This window comes from Vidua macroura, chromosome 4 (assembly GCF_024509145.1).
Source record: "Vidua macroura isolate BioBank_ID:100142 chromosome 4, ASM2450914v1, whole genome shotgun sequence".
Classification (NCBI taxonomy): Eukaryota; Metazoa; Chordata; class Aves; order Passeriformes; family Viduidae; genus Vidua; species Vidua macroura.
Genome location: NC_071574.1, coordinates 51180028 through 51197311, shown reverse-complemented (window position 1 = coordinate 51197311; position 17284 = coordinate 51180028). Strand labels below are relative to the sequence as shown.

The window sequence follows — 17284 nt, the reverse complement described above, 5'->3', positions numbered from 1 at the left end:
TTTTTATTAGGATGCAGTTCTTTCTTTTTAAATCATTAAACAAGACACTAAGGCTGATTTTCATAATAGGCCCACTTAGACTTCTGTGTTTGTGGATTTAACACATTTTGTTCTCCAGGTGTTTGAGAGGTGTGTGTGATGGCAGACCAAAACCAGCATCCCATTAGCTGGCTATCTAGGAATCCACAGTACATTTAATAAATTGTTTGTAACATTGTTATCATCATGAAGCTACTCTCAGTTTTGAGTGTGAATTTAGCTGCAGTTTGAGGTACCAAAATACAAGAATTTTTGTGATTTTACTTTTCTGCTTTTGCTTGCTTTGTAAAGGTATATGGGGAGAGAGGATAGAAATAACACGAGCCTTTTCTGTTACATCCAGGTTTTTCACTGTAATGGTGCTGATTGTGTTCATGGTGCTGATTGTGTTTCTACATACTTCTGCTATTCCAGCCTAAACTGATCAGAATCCTTACAGAATATGCTGCAAATCCTCATATTATGAAGTAATCAGATATCAGCATAGGATGTGTTACATATTATGAATTTCTTATATTGAAGTAAGGATTTGTTGCTGAAAATGACAGGATGAAAATTAGGAGATTGAATCCTATCAGAATAAATATTGTTAGTGTAGCAAGGCATGTGTAATATTGTGGATTCTTTGTATATTTTGCTCCCCAATCAAATCAGATCAATTGTATAAAATCTATGAAGTAGCAAAATAAACTTAAAATAATCCATTTTACATCAACAATAAAATAGTTTGTGTTGTTTATTTCCTCTGAAAACTTACTGCCACATTTTCCTCTAGCAGTAATGAAAACAGTTACATGTGCCCAATTGTTATAGTGTGTTGTGCTCTTTGCTTGACAACAGGAACAAACTCTGCATCTTTTTAACTGTACTTCAGAAAGTATTTCTTCACTTTGCAGTGCCAAGACACCCACAACTTATGGCTCATTTCTCTCTGTCTGTACACTTCCCTCAGTTGTTTCAGCACATCTGTCTGTGGGACTGAATGATTGAGTTGGGGAAATCATCGGGGATGAAAGTAATTCAGTTACTTAAACTTTTTATTTTCCTCCCAAGTCAGTACTCCAGTGGGACAACTGAGAGATGGCATGAAGGGAGGGAAAAGAGGGGAGAATACAGCAGGTGTTCCATAAAATGTCTTCAAAGCATGATGCTGCCTCTATTAAAATACTTTTCTTTTTCAGGAAAACTTCATGGAAGTAATTAGAAATCAGGAATTTCTGTTATTGCCAGCCACTGAAATTGCTAAGCTTTTAGCAAGTGATGACATGAATATTCCTAACGAAGAAACTATACTGAATGCTCTGCTTACGTGGGTTCGACATGATTTGGAACACAGAAGGAAAGATCTCAGTAAACTCCTGGCTTACATTAGACTGCCTCTGCTTGCTCCACAAGTAAATTGTTCAGTTCCTCTCTAGTTTATACCATGGTTACAGTGGTCATAATATCTACAGCATAAATATATTGATAGTGACAAAGTTTATAGTGATCTGGATTCTTAGAGCTGCATGTAAGAACTTGGCATGTTGTATAGGCATGATAGTTTGTGTCTCTTTGTAACTCAGCATATTCTGATCCTAGGATACAAGAAGAGAGGGAGCTTCTAGAAAAAGTTGTTTTTCTTGCCTATAAAAATGCTTATCAAGGATATCTTAGTCAGTAGAAGCTGTATCCTTTTAAATTTTTTTTCTGTATGGAACTTGCATGGTTTATTTGGGTCATTATATTTCCTTCATGTAGAAATAGCTGGGAAATGCAATTTGAATTAATTGTTTGGAGTGATTTTTCTTCTATTAACTCTTGATAGGCCATCACTGGGTACTTCTTGTTCTTCCCAGTCAATACTTTTTCTCCTTCTTGGAGTTTGTTTAAATAGTTGTGAATTACAGTTTTCCTAGTCCTGTAGGAATGAGTATTCTTGTTAGTCTCGTACTGATTTCCTCGAAGGCAGGGAGGCCCTGCAGAGTGACCTCCACAGATTAGAGGACTGGGCAATCACCAACTGCACAAAGTTTAATAAGGAAAAATGCCAGACTCTGCAAATGGCATGGGGCAACCCTGGATGTACAGACAAACTGGGGAATGAGATGCTGGAAAGCTGTGCCATGGAAAGGGACCTGGGGGTCCTGGTGCATGGTAAGTTGAACATGAGCCAGCAGTGCCCTGGCAGCCAGCAGGGACAACTCTGTCCTGGGTGCACCAGGCACAGCATCACCAGCCAGGCAAGGGAGGGGATTGTCCTGCTCTGCTCTGCACTGGTGCAGCCTCACCTTGAATATTGTGTGCAGTTTTGGGCACCACAGTATAAGAAGGTTATAAAGCTGTTAGAAAATGTCCAAAGGAGGGCAACAAAGATGGTGAAGGGCCTTGAGGGGAGGCCCTCAAGTATAAGGAGTCCTCCAGGGCACTTGGTCTGTTCAGCCTGGAGAAGAGGACACTGAGGGGACACCTTGTTGCAGTTACATTCACTTGTGAGGGAAAGAGGAGGAGGGGCAGACACTGATCTCTTCTCTGTGGTACCCAGAGACAGGACCTGAGGGAATGGCATGAAGTTGTATCAGTGCAAATTTAGCTTGGATATCAGGAAAAGGTTCTTCACCCAGAGGGTGGTTGGGCACTGGAACAGGCTCTTCAGGGAAGTGGTCACAGCACCAGCCTGACAGTTCCAGAAGCATTTGGACGATGCTCTCAGGCACGTGGTGATCCTTGGGGATGTCCTGTGGGGTGCTGGGAGTTGGAGTCATGATCCTTGTGGGTCACTTCCAACTCCGCTTATTTTGTGATTCTGTGACTCACTACCTGATAGCAAGTTTGTAAACTAGGTTTGATTATTTTTATTTGTTTTTTCCTTTCTTATCTTTCCTTGCTGGACCTTCTTTAGTAATATTTAGTATTTACTATATAGTTAAAGGATTAGAGTTAAAGGATTTCAGTTTGTTTAGTGAGAATTCTCTCTTAAATGAAGAAAATGGGATTTTTAGGGAACCTGAATAATAAGTAAAATTCATTAACACCAAAAAAATTCATAGTGATAAATCACATGCATTACATTCTGTGTATTACTTCTAATCTGATGTCTTCTTGCTGGATAGTAAGATTCTTTACCAAGCATTTTAGTGTTTATTTCCATACTGATTATTATATATTCAAAAGCAGGATTTTCTCAGTTGTGGCCTTGACTTTGTCATTCACTTTTTCTAGAAACATAATTCAGAATAAGGCAGTTGACAAGGAGAAAATCATTCTTTTGTTGAACATTTAATTAATTGATAACTAAGTAACCCCTGCTGTATTCCTTTTACTTAATTGGCTGTAATTGAAACATCTTTGGAAACTGAAAGTACAGAATTTATCCCAGAAATATATACTGAAATCAAATTATGTACACTCAGTCACTGATTAGAAAAATATCAAGATGAAATACAGAAGCAAAATTATATTTTACTTATTTTATCTTTAATTTTTCATCTCATCTCCAAATATATATTTATATTTCTAAAATAAGATTTTTCTTGTTTTAGAAGAAAACCTTTTTATTTATTACTTTCTTTAACGAATTAAAGTGTTAGAGCTTTGATTTTAATATGGAAACATTTAGTAGATGATTAAACTTATTTGAAGTGCTCAAAACAGTCTTAATGTTTTCAGAATCATGTTTTTCTTCATGATTATGTGACATTAGGCTATCTGACAGCAAATAAAATTAAAAGCTTTTTCGTTTTATGGTTGATGAGTTAAAGGTATTGGAAAGAAATTAAATTAGAAAATTGAACAACTTGCTGAAACCAAAACCATTGCAAGCAGAGATGCAGATACACTTTAAAAAAATCTTCAGGAAATACTGTGAAACTGTAGCACTGGAAGCAAAAAAAAGTGCAAGTAATTGTTAGTTTTATTGGTTAGTTTTATGCATCTCTTTGTAGACATCTCTGGTTAGTGCAAGTAGTATCCTAAATATTTGTACATTTCTTTTTCCTAAAGATGAATATTTGTCAGCCTCTTAAGCTGTAAGGTGGCAAATATTACATCTCTGATAAATAATGAAAAAGATGATTTAGAAATTTCTGAATTACAATATGGCTAAGATTCCTATTAGACAGAAATTCTTAATACTAGAGTGTCTGCACTACCTTTTTCCTTATCAGATTTGCAGTTACTATTTCATGCTCACATGTCATTTGTAAATGCTGTTACAAATGCTTTCAGTACAAGGACCTATGTAAATAATAAAACTTGGAAAAAATGTACTTTTAGTAAGCCCATTCTAAGTTCTTTGAGTGAGGAATAATTATAGTAGTTTTAGTTTAAAGAGCCTGCAGCCTAGACTGCATTTCTTTTTAAATGAAATAAAGTTGCTTTCAGAGACTGTGACTCTGTACTGTGAGAAATTCTTTATAGGTTGAGTGGGTTAGAAACTGTAGGAAATGTAGATTGCATCTTTTTGCAGAACTCACATTCACACATAGTGTTGCTTTAAAGACTATATGCTGCTTGTCCATCAGAAAAATATATTGAAAGTCTGAATTGGTCATGTTGTGTACAAGCCTTACTTTTCATGCATGCAGCTCTCAGAGTGTCTGATTTGGGACAATAGGAATTAATTGATTTTGTTTTATATATTTTTTAACCATATGCAATTTTATAGCGTTGCACACTGGCAATTAAAAGGCAGCTTTTAGTTTATTATTTTATAATCACAGTGTCCCTGTGAAGTGATACAAGCGATCCTTTGGGTCAAAAGAAGAAACAATGGAAGGTATGAAAGTAAAGAATGAGATTAAGTTCCCTCTACTAATTTACATGAAAACACTTCATTTGCTATTTTAAATAGTGAGAACTTCAACCACTTTGAGAAATGCTGCAGAAATCTCAGTTTTCTGAAAATCACTGATGAAGGGCTTTGAAAAGGTTTTTTATTCTCTCTGTGATGGTTAGTTATGTTTTCTGTCATATTTTGTGTTATTTTGCCTGATACTGAGGTGTTCAGGTTTAGCCATCTGTACTTACTTGTAGCCCTTCTGGAAACATGGTTATCATATTTGCCACTTTGCAGCCCTAAGGCAGCCTTATTATATATAACCATATTGTGCACATCTGTTTCTCAGCAAGTCCCTTTAGTGCTTCTGGTGACTGATGTCACAGCAGTTTTGTACCCATTAGTGGTTGGCTGTCAACAGCTCAATAAAGACATCTCATTCTGGTTTGTGGACTTGCATGTCTAATATTCACAAAGTGTTTGGATTTTGGCTTTTCAGAGGCATCTGCCTTTTTCTCTCTCTTTTTCTGACAAACGTCCAAATCCCAGTGGAGCACTTAATTTATTTTTTCTCTGTAATTCATGTGCAGCTCAGAAAAATGTCAGTTTCCAGACTTCTCATAATTAGAATGTGACTCTCAACCTAATATTTTTTTTCCTGCAGTTTGATAAATATGGAGTATAAACCACTCCAGTATCTTTGAACTTAAAAATTCCTGTTAGTAGTCTTTAGTTGAATTTTATTTAATCCATATTTAAGATTTAAAAGTTGCCAAATTTGCTTGGAAGCTTGATGTAAAAATTTTAACAAGGGCTTTTATTAAATGATACACGGTGATCTTGGTCACTCTCAGGGTGAGGAACAGAATATATATTAAAATATTCAGCATGTGCTGAAAGGGCTTTTACAGACCTCTGCATTGGGTAGATTTGGGAATAAAAGCATAAGACTGAAATTACTTACATACCCAGAACCTGTTTCCATTTTCTTGAACATTCCTGCACAGCAGTGGAACTTGAGGAGATTATGTTTCCTTCCTTTGGACCTTGAAGCTTAAATAATCCATTAAGATCAGATGGCCTCCCTCTTTAAATATTTATCTATTTATTTGACATAAATAGATGTCAATTTTTTATATGACCATTTTGAAAATACAGAGATTTTAAATCAGGTAGTGAAAGTGTTTGTATAAAATATTATCTTGGTATTATCTTATTTTTCATGTGGCTTATAGCAATACAGCTTGTTTGATTTGCTTTCTTTTTCACAGTTTTTGGCAGATATGGAGAACAACGCACTCTTTAGGGATGACATTGAATGTCAAAAACTCATTATGGAAGCAATGAAGTACCATCTGTTGCCAGAGAGACGACCTATGTTGCAAAGCCCTCGCACCAAACCTAGAAAATCTACAGTGGGCGTTTTGTTTGCAGTTGGAGGAATGGATGCAACAAAAGGTATTGGTTTATGTAACGTTTAGCTGATGAGCTGTTTTGGTTCTTTTTAAAAGAAATGTTTGGTAGATTTTTTTACAAACTGTTAAATCTAAAATTCAAAGACTCGGCAGTACAGAACATGAAACATCTAAAGTGTATACTGTTTATTAGGTTAAAAAGCCTATATATCTTTAAGACTGCTGTAAATATTCTGGAATCTAGAGTTCTGATTTGAAATTACCATAGGAATAGCTGATTACTGAGTAGTGAAGTGTTCAATTGAATACAAACTAATCTTTATTTACTTGAGGGGGCAGTAATTTGGAAAAGGAGGAAAAGATCTGGAAGGCCACAAAGGTGACCTACACATGCTTAAAAAATAAGCCAAAACAAAAATATTTTGACTAATTGTTAAATAGTTCTGTTACAACTACTTGGATTATTTTTTTCATAGAAAATTCCATACTTTTTAATGGTAATTAGAAGGGATCTGGTAAGTTAGAAAAGTTACATCAGGGAAAGTGTTTTGTTTAATTTGTTGTTTTAAAGCTGTTTCTTGGTAGTTCATGTTACATACCATCAGCTTCTTTGTCTAATATTACAGAACAGTTGATTTCAATATATAATTGCATTCCACATGGTTGGTTTATATTCCTAATATTTCTATTTCTAAAGGCTTGCTCTGCAAAGCAGTTACAAAGCCTGTTTTTTGTCTTAAAAAGCACCAAGAAAGTTGTTCCTTGTAATGGGGCAGGTAATTGCTGAGGAAGTCAAAAAAGACTATTTGTCTACACAGACGTAAGAATATGCTGCAGGATATCATGGTGTCTTGTGGGAATCATCATATTGCTAAAATGAAAACTATCCTAATGCTTCAGAACTTTTCTTTTTCCATATATAACTTGCACATATTGTCATTCAGGAGCTACAAGCATTGAAAAATACGAACTTCGTACCAACACATGGACTCCAGTTGCAAACATGAATGGACGAAGATTACAGTTTGGAGTTGCAGTCCTAGATGATAAATTGTTTGTTGTTGGTGGCAGAGATGGACTGAAAACATTGAATACTGTGGAGTGCTACAACCCTAGATCAAAAACTTGGAGTGTAATGCCACCAATGTCCACTCATCGTCACGGTCTTGGTATGTACAGTTCTGTAAAGGCTGACTGCATATTTTTTAAAGGTTACCTGGTTTAGGACTGGTCAAAAAAACATTCAGAAATAAATTTAAAGGGGGCTGGAAATTTTGTTTAGTTGCCAACTGCTTAGTCAATGTTCTTTCTCCTTCAGATTATATTGAAGATTGTATTTGGTAGCATCAGCTACCAAAAGGAATGGGGTTTTTTTTCTTTTCAGTTTTGCGGTGCACACTGGACTGTCACTAAGAAATTCTGATCTTTATTCCTTTTAATTGTCTGATCTTTATTCCTCTTAATTGTTTCCATATCTGTATTTTAGGAGTAGCTGTATTGGAAGGTCCCATGTATGCCGTAGGAGGACATGATGGCTGGAGCTATCTGAATACAGTAGAAAGATGGGATCCACAGGCTCGTCAGTGGAACTTCGTAGCTAGTATGTCAACTCCCAGGAGCACTGTTGGTGTAGCAATATTAAATGGAAAGTATGTGAAGGAGTTTCTGTTTTCAAATTTAAAATCTCATTATTTTAATGTAATTAAAAGACCATCTTAAATTACTATTAATAATTTCTCTTTATAGATACCAGTTAGTAGCATTAAGAGCCAAATTTCTTCATTCACAGAAGAGATACTGTGCTGGTCAAGCAAGCCTCTCCACAGCATTTCAGCTGTATGTCAAGTGTACTAGGGCCCTCATCATCCTAGTGACCATCAGCTGGACTTGCTCCAGTATGGCAAGATCTTTCTTGTGCCAAGAACCTGCTGCATTACAGTATGAAATTTGGCTGAAAATAATCCCCCTTGCATTCCAGCTGGTCCCCAGAGATCAGAGGGGCTGGGTGCAGCTGGGCCTAATTTCTGTTTATAAGCAGTTCAGTGCTGTAAGTCTGGTTGCATTCAATACTTCAACAATCACAGATCCACAAACAGTGTGGTTTTTTGAAGCTACAGAAATGCAGATTTCGAGCAGCTGATTATGAATGCACTTACTGCATCAGCACTAAATATACTAAGGCTAATCAATGATTAACCAAGCTAAGTTAGCAATTCAAGCTAAATTAACGAATTCAGTCTCTTGCTTCACCCTTAATTAAGTATGGGTATGCGCATACGCAGTCAGAGATGCAATTCGTACTAAAGAAGTGCCCCTGCTTTGGGAGTGGAGAGAGGAGCAAGCCATGTTTTGCTAGGGTAACACAGCAAACAAAAGCTACTGCTTTACTGAGTAGTATTGTGGTTGTGGCAGAATATTTACACTCTTGTCCACACATTTTCACTTCCTACTTATGTACTATCTGTGCATCTCCCTTGAGCTACTTGAATGCTGTCAGGTAAAAAAAAAAAAAATTATTTTGGAAGCCTAATCACTGGCAAATTAGTACTGCTGAAAGGCGCCTACAAAGGGTTCTCTAAGATCTGGAATAAGTCTGAGTGGAAATTCTCACTGCCTACAGGAAGGAGGGATGAACTTGAACAACCAGCAAGTAGAGTGCCTTGGCTGCCTTGGAATTGCAGTCTCAGATACCTAAGTTGGGTCTTAAGCTTGCTATATATTCAGCAGCAGGTCCCAGATGTGATGAAAAGCACCAGAATTAGACCCTCACATTTGCCTATTATTATAGAACATTGCCTAAACTGTCAATGGAGGCAACAACAAAAAATCATTACAGCTGACCTTTTTAAGACACATGCAGCGTTTCAGATGCAGGAGCAGTAACTTCTGCACTTTCCTGTAATGTCTGTCTGTAACTTGGTAACAGTTGGTTTCAGTGATTGGATCAAAACCTTCATATAGAGAAGTTAATATGGCTTGCTCTGTGTCCAGAATGTGAAATCACTGCATAAATGATCAAAACTCTCTCCATGTTTTGAGGGAAGGTAAAGTTGGAAGCTTCATAAATGTTATGTTGCATAAAGGATTGGTTTTAGTCATGAACTCCATGGAACTACAACGGAGTTTTACAGAAACCTTCAGTACATTCCTTACCTTAAACAAGTTGTATTACTAAACGAAGAAACTTCCATGGATTTTTTTTTTTTTTAAAGCTTATTAAAATTGTTACTGAGAAGGACTAGATCAACCATATTTACAAGATGTTTGTATTTAAGTTCCTTGGTCAGTATATTAAAAAAAAACAAGCACTAGTATTACCCAAACTGAGAACATCTTGAATAGTGCTTCATGGTAACCACTGTAAATTCACACTGTCATTATCTACAGCATCTAATGTTTGTTTGATTATCTAGCCCTTCTTAGGCTCTGAAATAATTTGAGATGATTTCTCACTGGGCTTTACTTCTGATGCATTGCTTTCTTTTTAGAGTGGCTTCTGTGTTCCTACTTTTCCAAATAATAGTGCTGGGCACGCCTGCTGCTATGCCTAGATTGCTCATAAATTCTGTTCATAAGCTCTTTATGAAGTTTGATTATTTGATTCATTTTAAAGGTTCATTTGTAATTGAGTCCTCCTAAACCAATTTTTTTTCATTCATTTCAGTCAGCCCTTGCAAATAATTGAAATCCTTTGTACCAAATACTAGAAACCTTTTTATTAGGACTAAGCTAATTGGGCCACCTAGTGGGTGTGAGGGATTTAAGGTAGTGCTGTTAGTCATGAACTAAAACCCAGGTCCAGAAAAGCACATAAATGCCTAAGATGAGGCAGGGTAGAGATGGTGCATGCACAGATCCACTACTGAATTTGTCCTACTGACCCTGCAAGTCACATATGTGATTTTGAAATTGTTAGCTATAGGCATAGGTTGGAATATAAATGCTGTGTAAGATATCCCATTTTCTGTAAATTATTGTTGTATGCATTGATTGTTACAATAGGAAAAGATTGGAGGAAACTCTTGCCTGACTTTTCACAACAGAGCAGTCTACTGAAAGTTGGAATACTCCTAAACTTTCCTTTTTAACAAATTTTGAATCCTTCATGTTTCACTAGAAACTGTCTTATTCAGACAACATTTATTTTCTTCTCTCTTTTTTTTTTGTTTTACTTTGTAGGCTTTATGCAGTTGGTGGTCGAGATGGAAGTTCTTGTCTTAAGTCAGTAGAATGTTTTGATCCTCATACAAACAAATGGACTCTCTGTGCTCAGATGTCAAAAAGAAGAGGTGGTGTAGGTGTAACTACCTGGAATGGGTTCTTGTATGCAATAGGTGGCCACGATGCTCCAGCATCCAACTTAACATCCAGGCTGTCAGACTGCGTAGAAAGGTAATTTCCTGATGGAGACATATCCTGCCATGGGATTCTAACAGTGCTAGTCTATCGAGTGATTTATGGAAAGAGCTGTAAGTAGAAACCCAGTAAAACAGGTGTGTTATTTTTAGCATGAACAGAGGAAACTTACATATAAAAATATGCTGTGTAGGCATACTATGATTTAAAATGTTACCAGGACAGATTATTTAAAGCAAATTCTTCTTAATGCAATTTATCTTTACAATCCCATTGAATGAATTATGTTTGATAATTGAAACAATGTGGAATTGAATGCTTTAAAAAATTGAGCAGATCTTCTTTCACACAAGAAGTCTGAATCTATTCATATAATAACTTTCAAACGAGTTAACAGTCAGGTTTTGTGGATTTTTATATATTTAATTCTTTCTTGTACCCCCTAATGACACTGGAAAACTGGCATGTAATTCAGTCATTCCTAGTTTGGTATATCTTTCTGTAAAGTGATTAATGAATGACTGTATCACAAATTTCAGAAGCACATGTGATCCATAAAATAACTTAAAAATATAGTAAATACTTCATAATTCACTGTATTAAATCTTCACTGGCATTTCAGGTATTTCTGAACTATGCCTTAATTCTCTCCCTTCTCCCCCACCACCAGCTGTAAAACTTTTCTTCTTTCCTGTTACCTCCCAACACTTACAGTAAGTCCTCATTGCCCATATTCTTATTTTACTAAATTTATTCATGCCAGGACATATATTCTACCCTCAACCCCCAAAAACCCCAAACAAAAAACCACAAACCAAACCAAAACAACAACAACAAAAAAAACACATCACAAAAATCCACCACAAGAGAGCTGTAATTTTCAAACTTTCAGAGTCCTCGTAGACCTGAAAATACAGTGTGGCCCATAGCCCTTAACCTGTGGAAGTTGCACTGAAAAGACCCCAGAAAGGTTTGCAGATAGGAAGCTACTTCACAACAAATACCAGATTTTTAGGGCTATACAGATAATCAGAAACCCAAGAGAAACAGTAAGTCTGTGTATTTTTCTACATCTGTATTTTCTGAAACAAAGTTACAGAAGCCATGACTTTAATAAATAGGAATCATCTTTTAATGAATTTTGTCCTTGCTCTTTCAGTGATTTTAAATGGAAGACCATCAAATTCATGGAACTAGTTCCTTTTAAAAAATAAATAATTAAGAAATATTAATTTAAAAAATCGGGCTTTTATAACCATACTAAACTTCTAAATTATATTTTGCAATGGAAGTTCCTATTCCCAGATAAATACAACTGCTTATAAATTATAAGATAATTGAAAAGTAATTTCTACATTTAGCCTACTAATCACCCTCTTCTATTTGCATGTGTGCTTCAAGTGGTGTTTTCATGTTACAGTTATGCTTGCATGCATTTGTGTAATACTTTGACTAGAGGACAGCAAATAAAATTGTTAGAGCTCTTTGTATCTATGCTCTTCATGCAAAAAAATTAAGACTACTGTCTTTCAACTTGTTTTTAGCAAGTATGATCTTAGCCAAATAATTATTTTCTTTGTACAGTTTTTAGAGCCCTTCAGAGCTCTGTAATCACATTAGTTCTGCTGTAAGCATCTGCAATCTTAAAAAAGATTGTCTCGTAGTCAGATTAAAATATATTCCTTGCCATAAGCATAGCATGGAGTCTCCTATGTAGTTCTCAATTTGACTTGTAAAGAATGTTGATAATGTTGTAGAACCATACAATTTTTTTCATTAAACCATCTGCTTTTACTGTGCTGATACTTCTGATTTCAAAAGTGTTGTAAATTGTCTTAAGAGTTTTGCATTTCCCATATAATTTTCTCAAACCATTTTTTTGAAATTGGTAATCTTAATAATGGTAATCTTATTACCAAATCAAATTTTACCAGCCTGTGCTTTGCCATACTTAAAGCAAGCACTTGCTCTACTGTGGTGTAGCAGCAGAACTGTTTGTTGCATGGTATGTTTAGACATACAAAATGTAGTAAGAGCAGGTGTATATGGCTGTATGACTATTTGGAAAGCAGTATGAAGTAGATACCTGGTTAGCAGTGACTTGTGTTACCAGGTGACTAAAGAAACATCTTCAAAGAGAGGGGAATTGAGGGGGGAAAGTCCTTTGAAATTGACACCCAGATCTATACTGTCCTGTTTTCTACTACCTTGACAGCATCAATTCCAGTACATTTTTTTGTTGTTGTTGAATTTTGGTAACAGTTTTAGAGCATAACAAATTATCTTTTAGGTATGATCCCAAAACAGATATGTGGACTGCTGTGGCCTCTATGAGCATTAGCAGAGATGCAGTGGGAGTGTGTCTTCTTGGTGACAAGTTGTACGCTGTTGGAGGATATGATGGTCAAACATACCTTAATACCGTGGAGTCTTATGATCCCCAGACAAATGAATGGACACAGGTATAGCTTCTAATCAGATCATACACTACTATTAATATTGTTATTTTAAATGTGCCTCCTTTTGCAAGGCGAATTCAAATATTTCTTCTCTAAAAAGCAGTTTCTTACTTGTCTGCTGTGAGTCTCTTTTTTTCCTTTGTGTACCATCTTGAGATGACTTCTCTTGAACAGACAGTTGTTGATTTCCAATAAATTGCCCTCCTTTCTTTTGCAAGAGTATAGCTATTTTATTTGACAATTTCAGCTACTTTTAATAAAATGTATTGCCACATTTCCCAAACTGTCACAAAGGATTCTGTTTACATGACTTCCTGTTCTGAAGATAATTGATAAATGTAGATTAGTTTTAGCTCTAATATATCTCCCAACATTTATTTTGTCAAGGGTTTGGTCATTTTTTCATTAATAATCCCTTCCTGAGGTGAATGCTATGTACAGTGTATGCTATGTACAGAAAGCCTTTACCCATTTTTCTTTTTGCAGCTTTAAAATAAAAATAATTCTACAGTTCATGCTCAGAAACCATTACCGTCAGTTCAGAGCTTGGTTACTTTTATATAGCTCCAGGAATGTGTCTCTCTGTGGGAAGAGCACACACAAGGATATCCTGAGCTGACTGTCCTTTGGTGTTTAATGCCATTTGAAATACCCTAAAGCATTTACATCCACAAAAGGTTGCAAGATACAGCACAGACTCTATGGGACACCAAGGCCCTCCTGGAGTCCAGCTGCAGACCAGGATGAATGTCCAAGCTCATCTGTAATAGCATCAGACACCACCAGTATTTAGGGAACTGAATTCTGAACCACCTGAATATGTTATTCTGGTAATAGCCCCAAATCCTTAATTCAAAAAGAGAACTAAACTGCTGTTTATAAAAATCCCTGGAACACAAAAAAAAAAAACTCAGCTGTCCATTTCCCTCCATTTCATACTGCTGCAAGGTCTTACAAGTCATCAAGGAGGATCATCAGAGCTTGGGGAATTCACTGGTACTGGTAATGATAACCCATGGCATTCTTAGTCCTGCTGAAGAAAAAAAAAAAGAGTGTATCAGAAGACAGAAACTGTTTCTCACCAGAGGAGAGAAACTGTGCTTCTCACCATTGCATCTAAATGAATCTCACATGTCTAGGTGTACCTTTGTATCATTAGCCCTGACCCTCTATATCTCACTGAATGCCACAATCCCAGTATATAGGATAGTTTCAAACCCTTCCCAGAGGGATTAGGAAATATTTGTGTACCTTCCTTCTCTCATTATGTCAGCAGTCTGCCACCTCTTTATCTTAACACAACTCAGAAGGCAGTGGAATTTTCTCAGGTGAAGGTTGTCAGAACCACAGACAGCTCTACAAAAGTCTGTTGTTCCTGGGAAAAAAAGAAATAGGGGAGTTGGCATAAACAGCCTTTTTTGTCTTCAGGATGGTCTCTGTACCACTTGGTGTGCTATTCACAGACATTGCAATACTACGAAGGTTAAAAGGGGAAGCAAAGGGGATTGTTAGAGGGGAGTTGCCCTCTGTTCAAGTCCAGCAGAATCTCAGCAGAAAAGGGTCTTGCCAATTCTGTTTGCAATTAACAAATAAAGACTGGTGAAATTTTTCTGATTTCAAGAACTCTTAACAGGATTTTATCAAATAATCAAGTAAAAAGGAGAGGTTCTCCCTATAATTTTAGGCATTTTCTGTTTCTGAGAAATGCATTATTTTACCACCCTTTACTCAATTGTCTGACTGTCTAGCTCAGGTATCCAGTTTGTACTAAATCAAAGATTTCTTTTTCCTGTAATACTGAATAATTGAAATTATCAATAAGAATTTCTTGATGCCCTTAGGGCTTGCTATTGTTTTCAGAGTGCTTCACTCTGTTATATAAAATATCTTTACCTTTTCTTTGTGTTTGTATCCAATTTTGGACGAATCTGTATGTCATGTTAACAGAGCATGGGTGATACTGTCATTCTGCTGCAGCCATATAATTAGGGGGGAAAATTACTTAAAGCTGACTGCATTTATCTCACAGATGGTTTGTTTGTTTGTTTGCAGGTTGCACCACTGTGCTTAGGGAGAGCTGGAGCATGTGTTGTGACTGTAAAACTCTGAATTATTTTCTCTGGGAAGGTGACATTCTCCTGTGTAGACTCAGAGGACTGCTTTTTCCTCAAGCAAGCTATGAGTGCACCAATAAACACCAGGTGCAGGATATCTACCACAGAAAAGTGTTTGGTCTGAAGCTGACATGATGTTCTTATGGACCAATATTAAGCACTTTTTAAGAACTTCTTAAAAACTTTTGTTATGCATATGTTACAAGAATTCTGCTTGTAAGAAAGTCAGCTGCAACCTGCCAGTTGGCAATAGAGGACTTCTGTTTAGGAGTGCTAAGAAAATGAGTGAACTCACTATTATAATCAAATGTTATGGTTCCAGGGCCTTGATTTTCCTAAATGCAGAGCAATGATGCTCTAAATGGATATACTTTGATATAATAGGGTCTATCCCTGGATGAAACAAGTTATAGGATTGGACCCCATTGATTTAATTTGCCTGTAATAAACACAAATAGGTATCTGAGTAACTACAAGGCAGGCTAACAAATCAATGCAAACCATTGTAGATGGCAGGTGTAATGCCTGCCTTGGAAATGAAGTTGTGTATTTGGTGAATCTTTTGCACTTTTTATCATCATTCCTAGTTTAGCAAACTTTTTATTTAACCAAAGCCTTATTTTAAATATTGTCTTATGCTAACAGAAACCTACTATTTAATAATTTCTGATAGATATTTTTGACATCCAGTGTACTTTTTGGATTTTCAAAGTTGTTATGCAAGATGCAGAACATCATACCTTTTTCTCTGCTTTGGTTCTTGTATTTACTTTGCTGTTTGTATGCATTATTGGAAGAATTCTAAAGTGTGATTAACAATTAACCAATTTAAGTTTAATATTTGCACTTTGGAATTTTTGAAGCATTCCATTACATCTAGACTAATTACATTTTTAAATGAGGCTTTGCACTACTATAAGAAGTATAATTTTATAAGATGAAGAAATTGTCTGTCTTTCCTGTAAGGTTATTGAAAAATGTAAAGGGCCCAATCCTGCCAGATGCTCAGCTGCCACCATTTAAGCATGTTCAGCATCTTACAGGGTTGTGATGTGTGCCTCGCAGGACTGTATCAAATTATTTAACAGTTACCTAATTTTTTCAGATACTTTATAATTTGCCTTTGTCGAGTCCTTTGCTGTTAAACCGAATTGCTTTGAACGGTCTAAATGTTCTCGGGAGACGCCTTTTTGTATTTGCTTTTACGTGCCTTGTCCCTTATGTTCTCCGAACAGCACCGCGCGTGAAAAACGGGAAAATGTGAACTCATTGAATGTTTTGGGTTTGTTTTTTTTAAAAAAAATTTGAAGTGCCCGATACCCAAAGTCCTTTGTACATTTGTAATTTTAAACGTGTGTTTTAACGCTCTCGGCGAACTATTTATTGTTTTAAAAGAAATCGGTTACACTTTGTGATGAAGCTTTGCAGTTGGAATACAGCTGATCTCAAGAGGCTTTGCTGGCGAGTGTGTGCCTTTGTTCCCTCGCTTAGACGCGTTCTGCGTGCCTACGATCTAAAACCCCTCCTTTTCCTCTGGGAAGTGCCCGCACCCCGCTCTGGGGCTGCGGCCTCACGCAGAGCTCCTCCCGCTGGGGGCCGGGGCCGGGGCCGGGGCCGGCCCGCTCCGTCTCCGCGGTAACCGCGGCGCCGTGGGCGGGCGGCGCATGCGCAGTGCCGGCGCTGGCAGCCCGCGGCGGCCGCGATGAAGGTGGGTCTGGGCGGGAGCGGGGCGCCGCGGCCCCGGGCGGCGGCGGGCGGTGGGCGCGGGTCCCGCCCCGCGGAGCGAGCGGGCGGTGGCGCTTGCGGCCTGTGCAGGGGAGGGAGGCGCGGCGGGAAGGGCTGCCAGCAAGCCGCAGGGGGGCCTGGTGTGCTTGCCTGCACTCCCGTGTTTGTTTACTTTCTCATGGAGAAACTTCGGGTAGAAGGAAGCTTAAAGGTCATCTAGTTGCTACGCCTCTGCGATGGGCGAGGACATCTTCCGCTAGCTCAGGTTGCTCAGGGCTCCATCCTGCCTGGCCTTGTACGCTTCCACGGATGAGATGTCCACAACTCCTGCGGGAAACCTGTACCAGTGCCTCTCCACCATCACAGCAAATGTCGCTTAGTAACTAGTCTAAAACTACTCTCTCAGTTTGAAGCCATTCT

At 37.4% G+C, this 17284-nt stretch overlaps 1 protein-coding gene and 1 long non-coding RNA gene across 5 annotated transcripts in view; one reads left to right on the top strand and one right to left on the bottom strand.

The window, feature by feature from the left end:
- KLHL5 (kelch like family member 5) overlaps window positions 1-16593 on the top strand; it is a 49833-nt gene extending 33240 nt beyond the window's left edge. For all 3 annotated transcript variants that reach the window (XM_053976144.1, XM_053976145.1, XM_053976143.1), the window contains 7 exons: window positions 1221-1433; window positions 6067-6253; window positions 7155-7379; window positions 7697-7859; window positions 10390-10602; window positions 12857-13028; window positions 15078-16593. In XM_053976144.1, the coding sequence (XP_053832119.1) occupies window positions 1221-1433; window positions 6067-6253; window positions 7155-7379; window positions 7697-7859; window positions 10390-10602; window positions 12857-13028; window positions 15078-15134 (1230 nt within the window). In that variant the 3' untranslated portion in view covers window positions 15135-16593. The remainder of the gene's footprint in view (window positions 1-1220; window positions 1434-6066; window positions 6254-7154; window positions 7380-7696; window positions 7860-10389; window positions 10603-12856; window positions 13029-15077) is intronic.
- Window positions 10595-16616, bottom strand: LOC128806520 (uncharacterized). Of its 2 annotated transcripts, none has more exons than XR_008436849.1 (4): window positions 16546-16616; window positions 14277-14400; window positions 13981-14058; window positions 10595-10677 (listed from the first exon to the last, which is right to left on the bottom strand). It is a non-coding gene; the product is annotated as an uncharacterized LOC128806520 (long non-coding RNA). The 2 variants fall into 2 exon arrangements; XR_008436848.1 differs by having other exon boundaries at window positions 13981-14055.
- Between the last annotated feature and the right edge of the window lie 668 nt (window positions 16617-17284).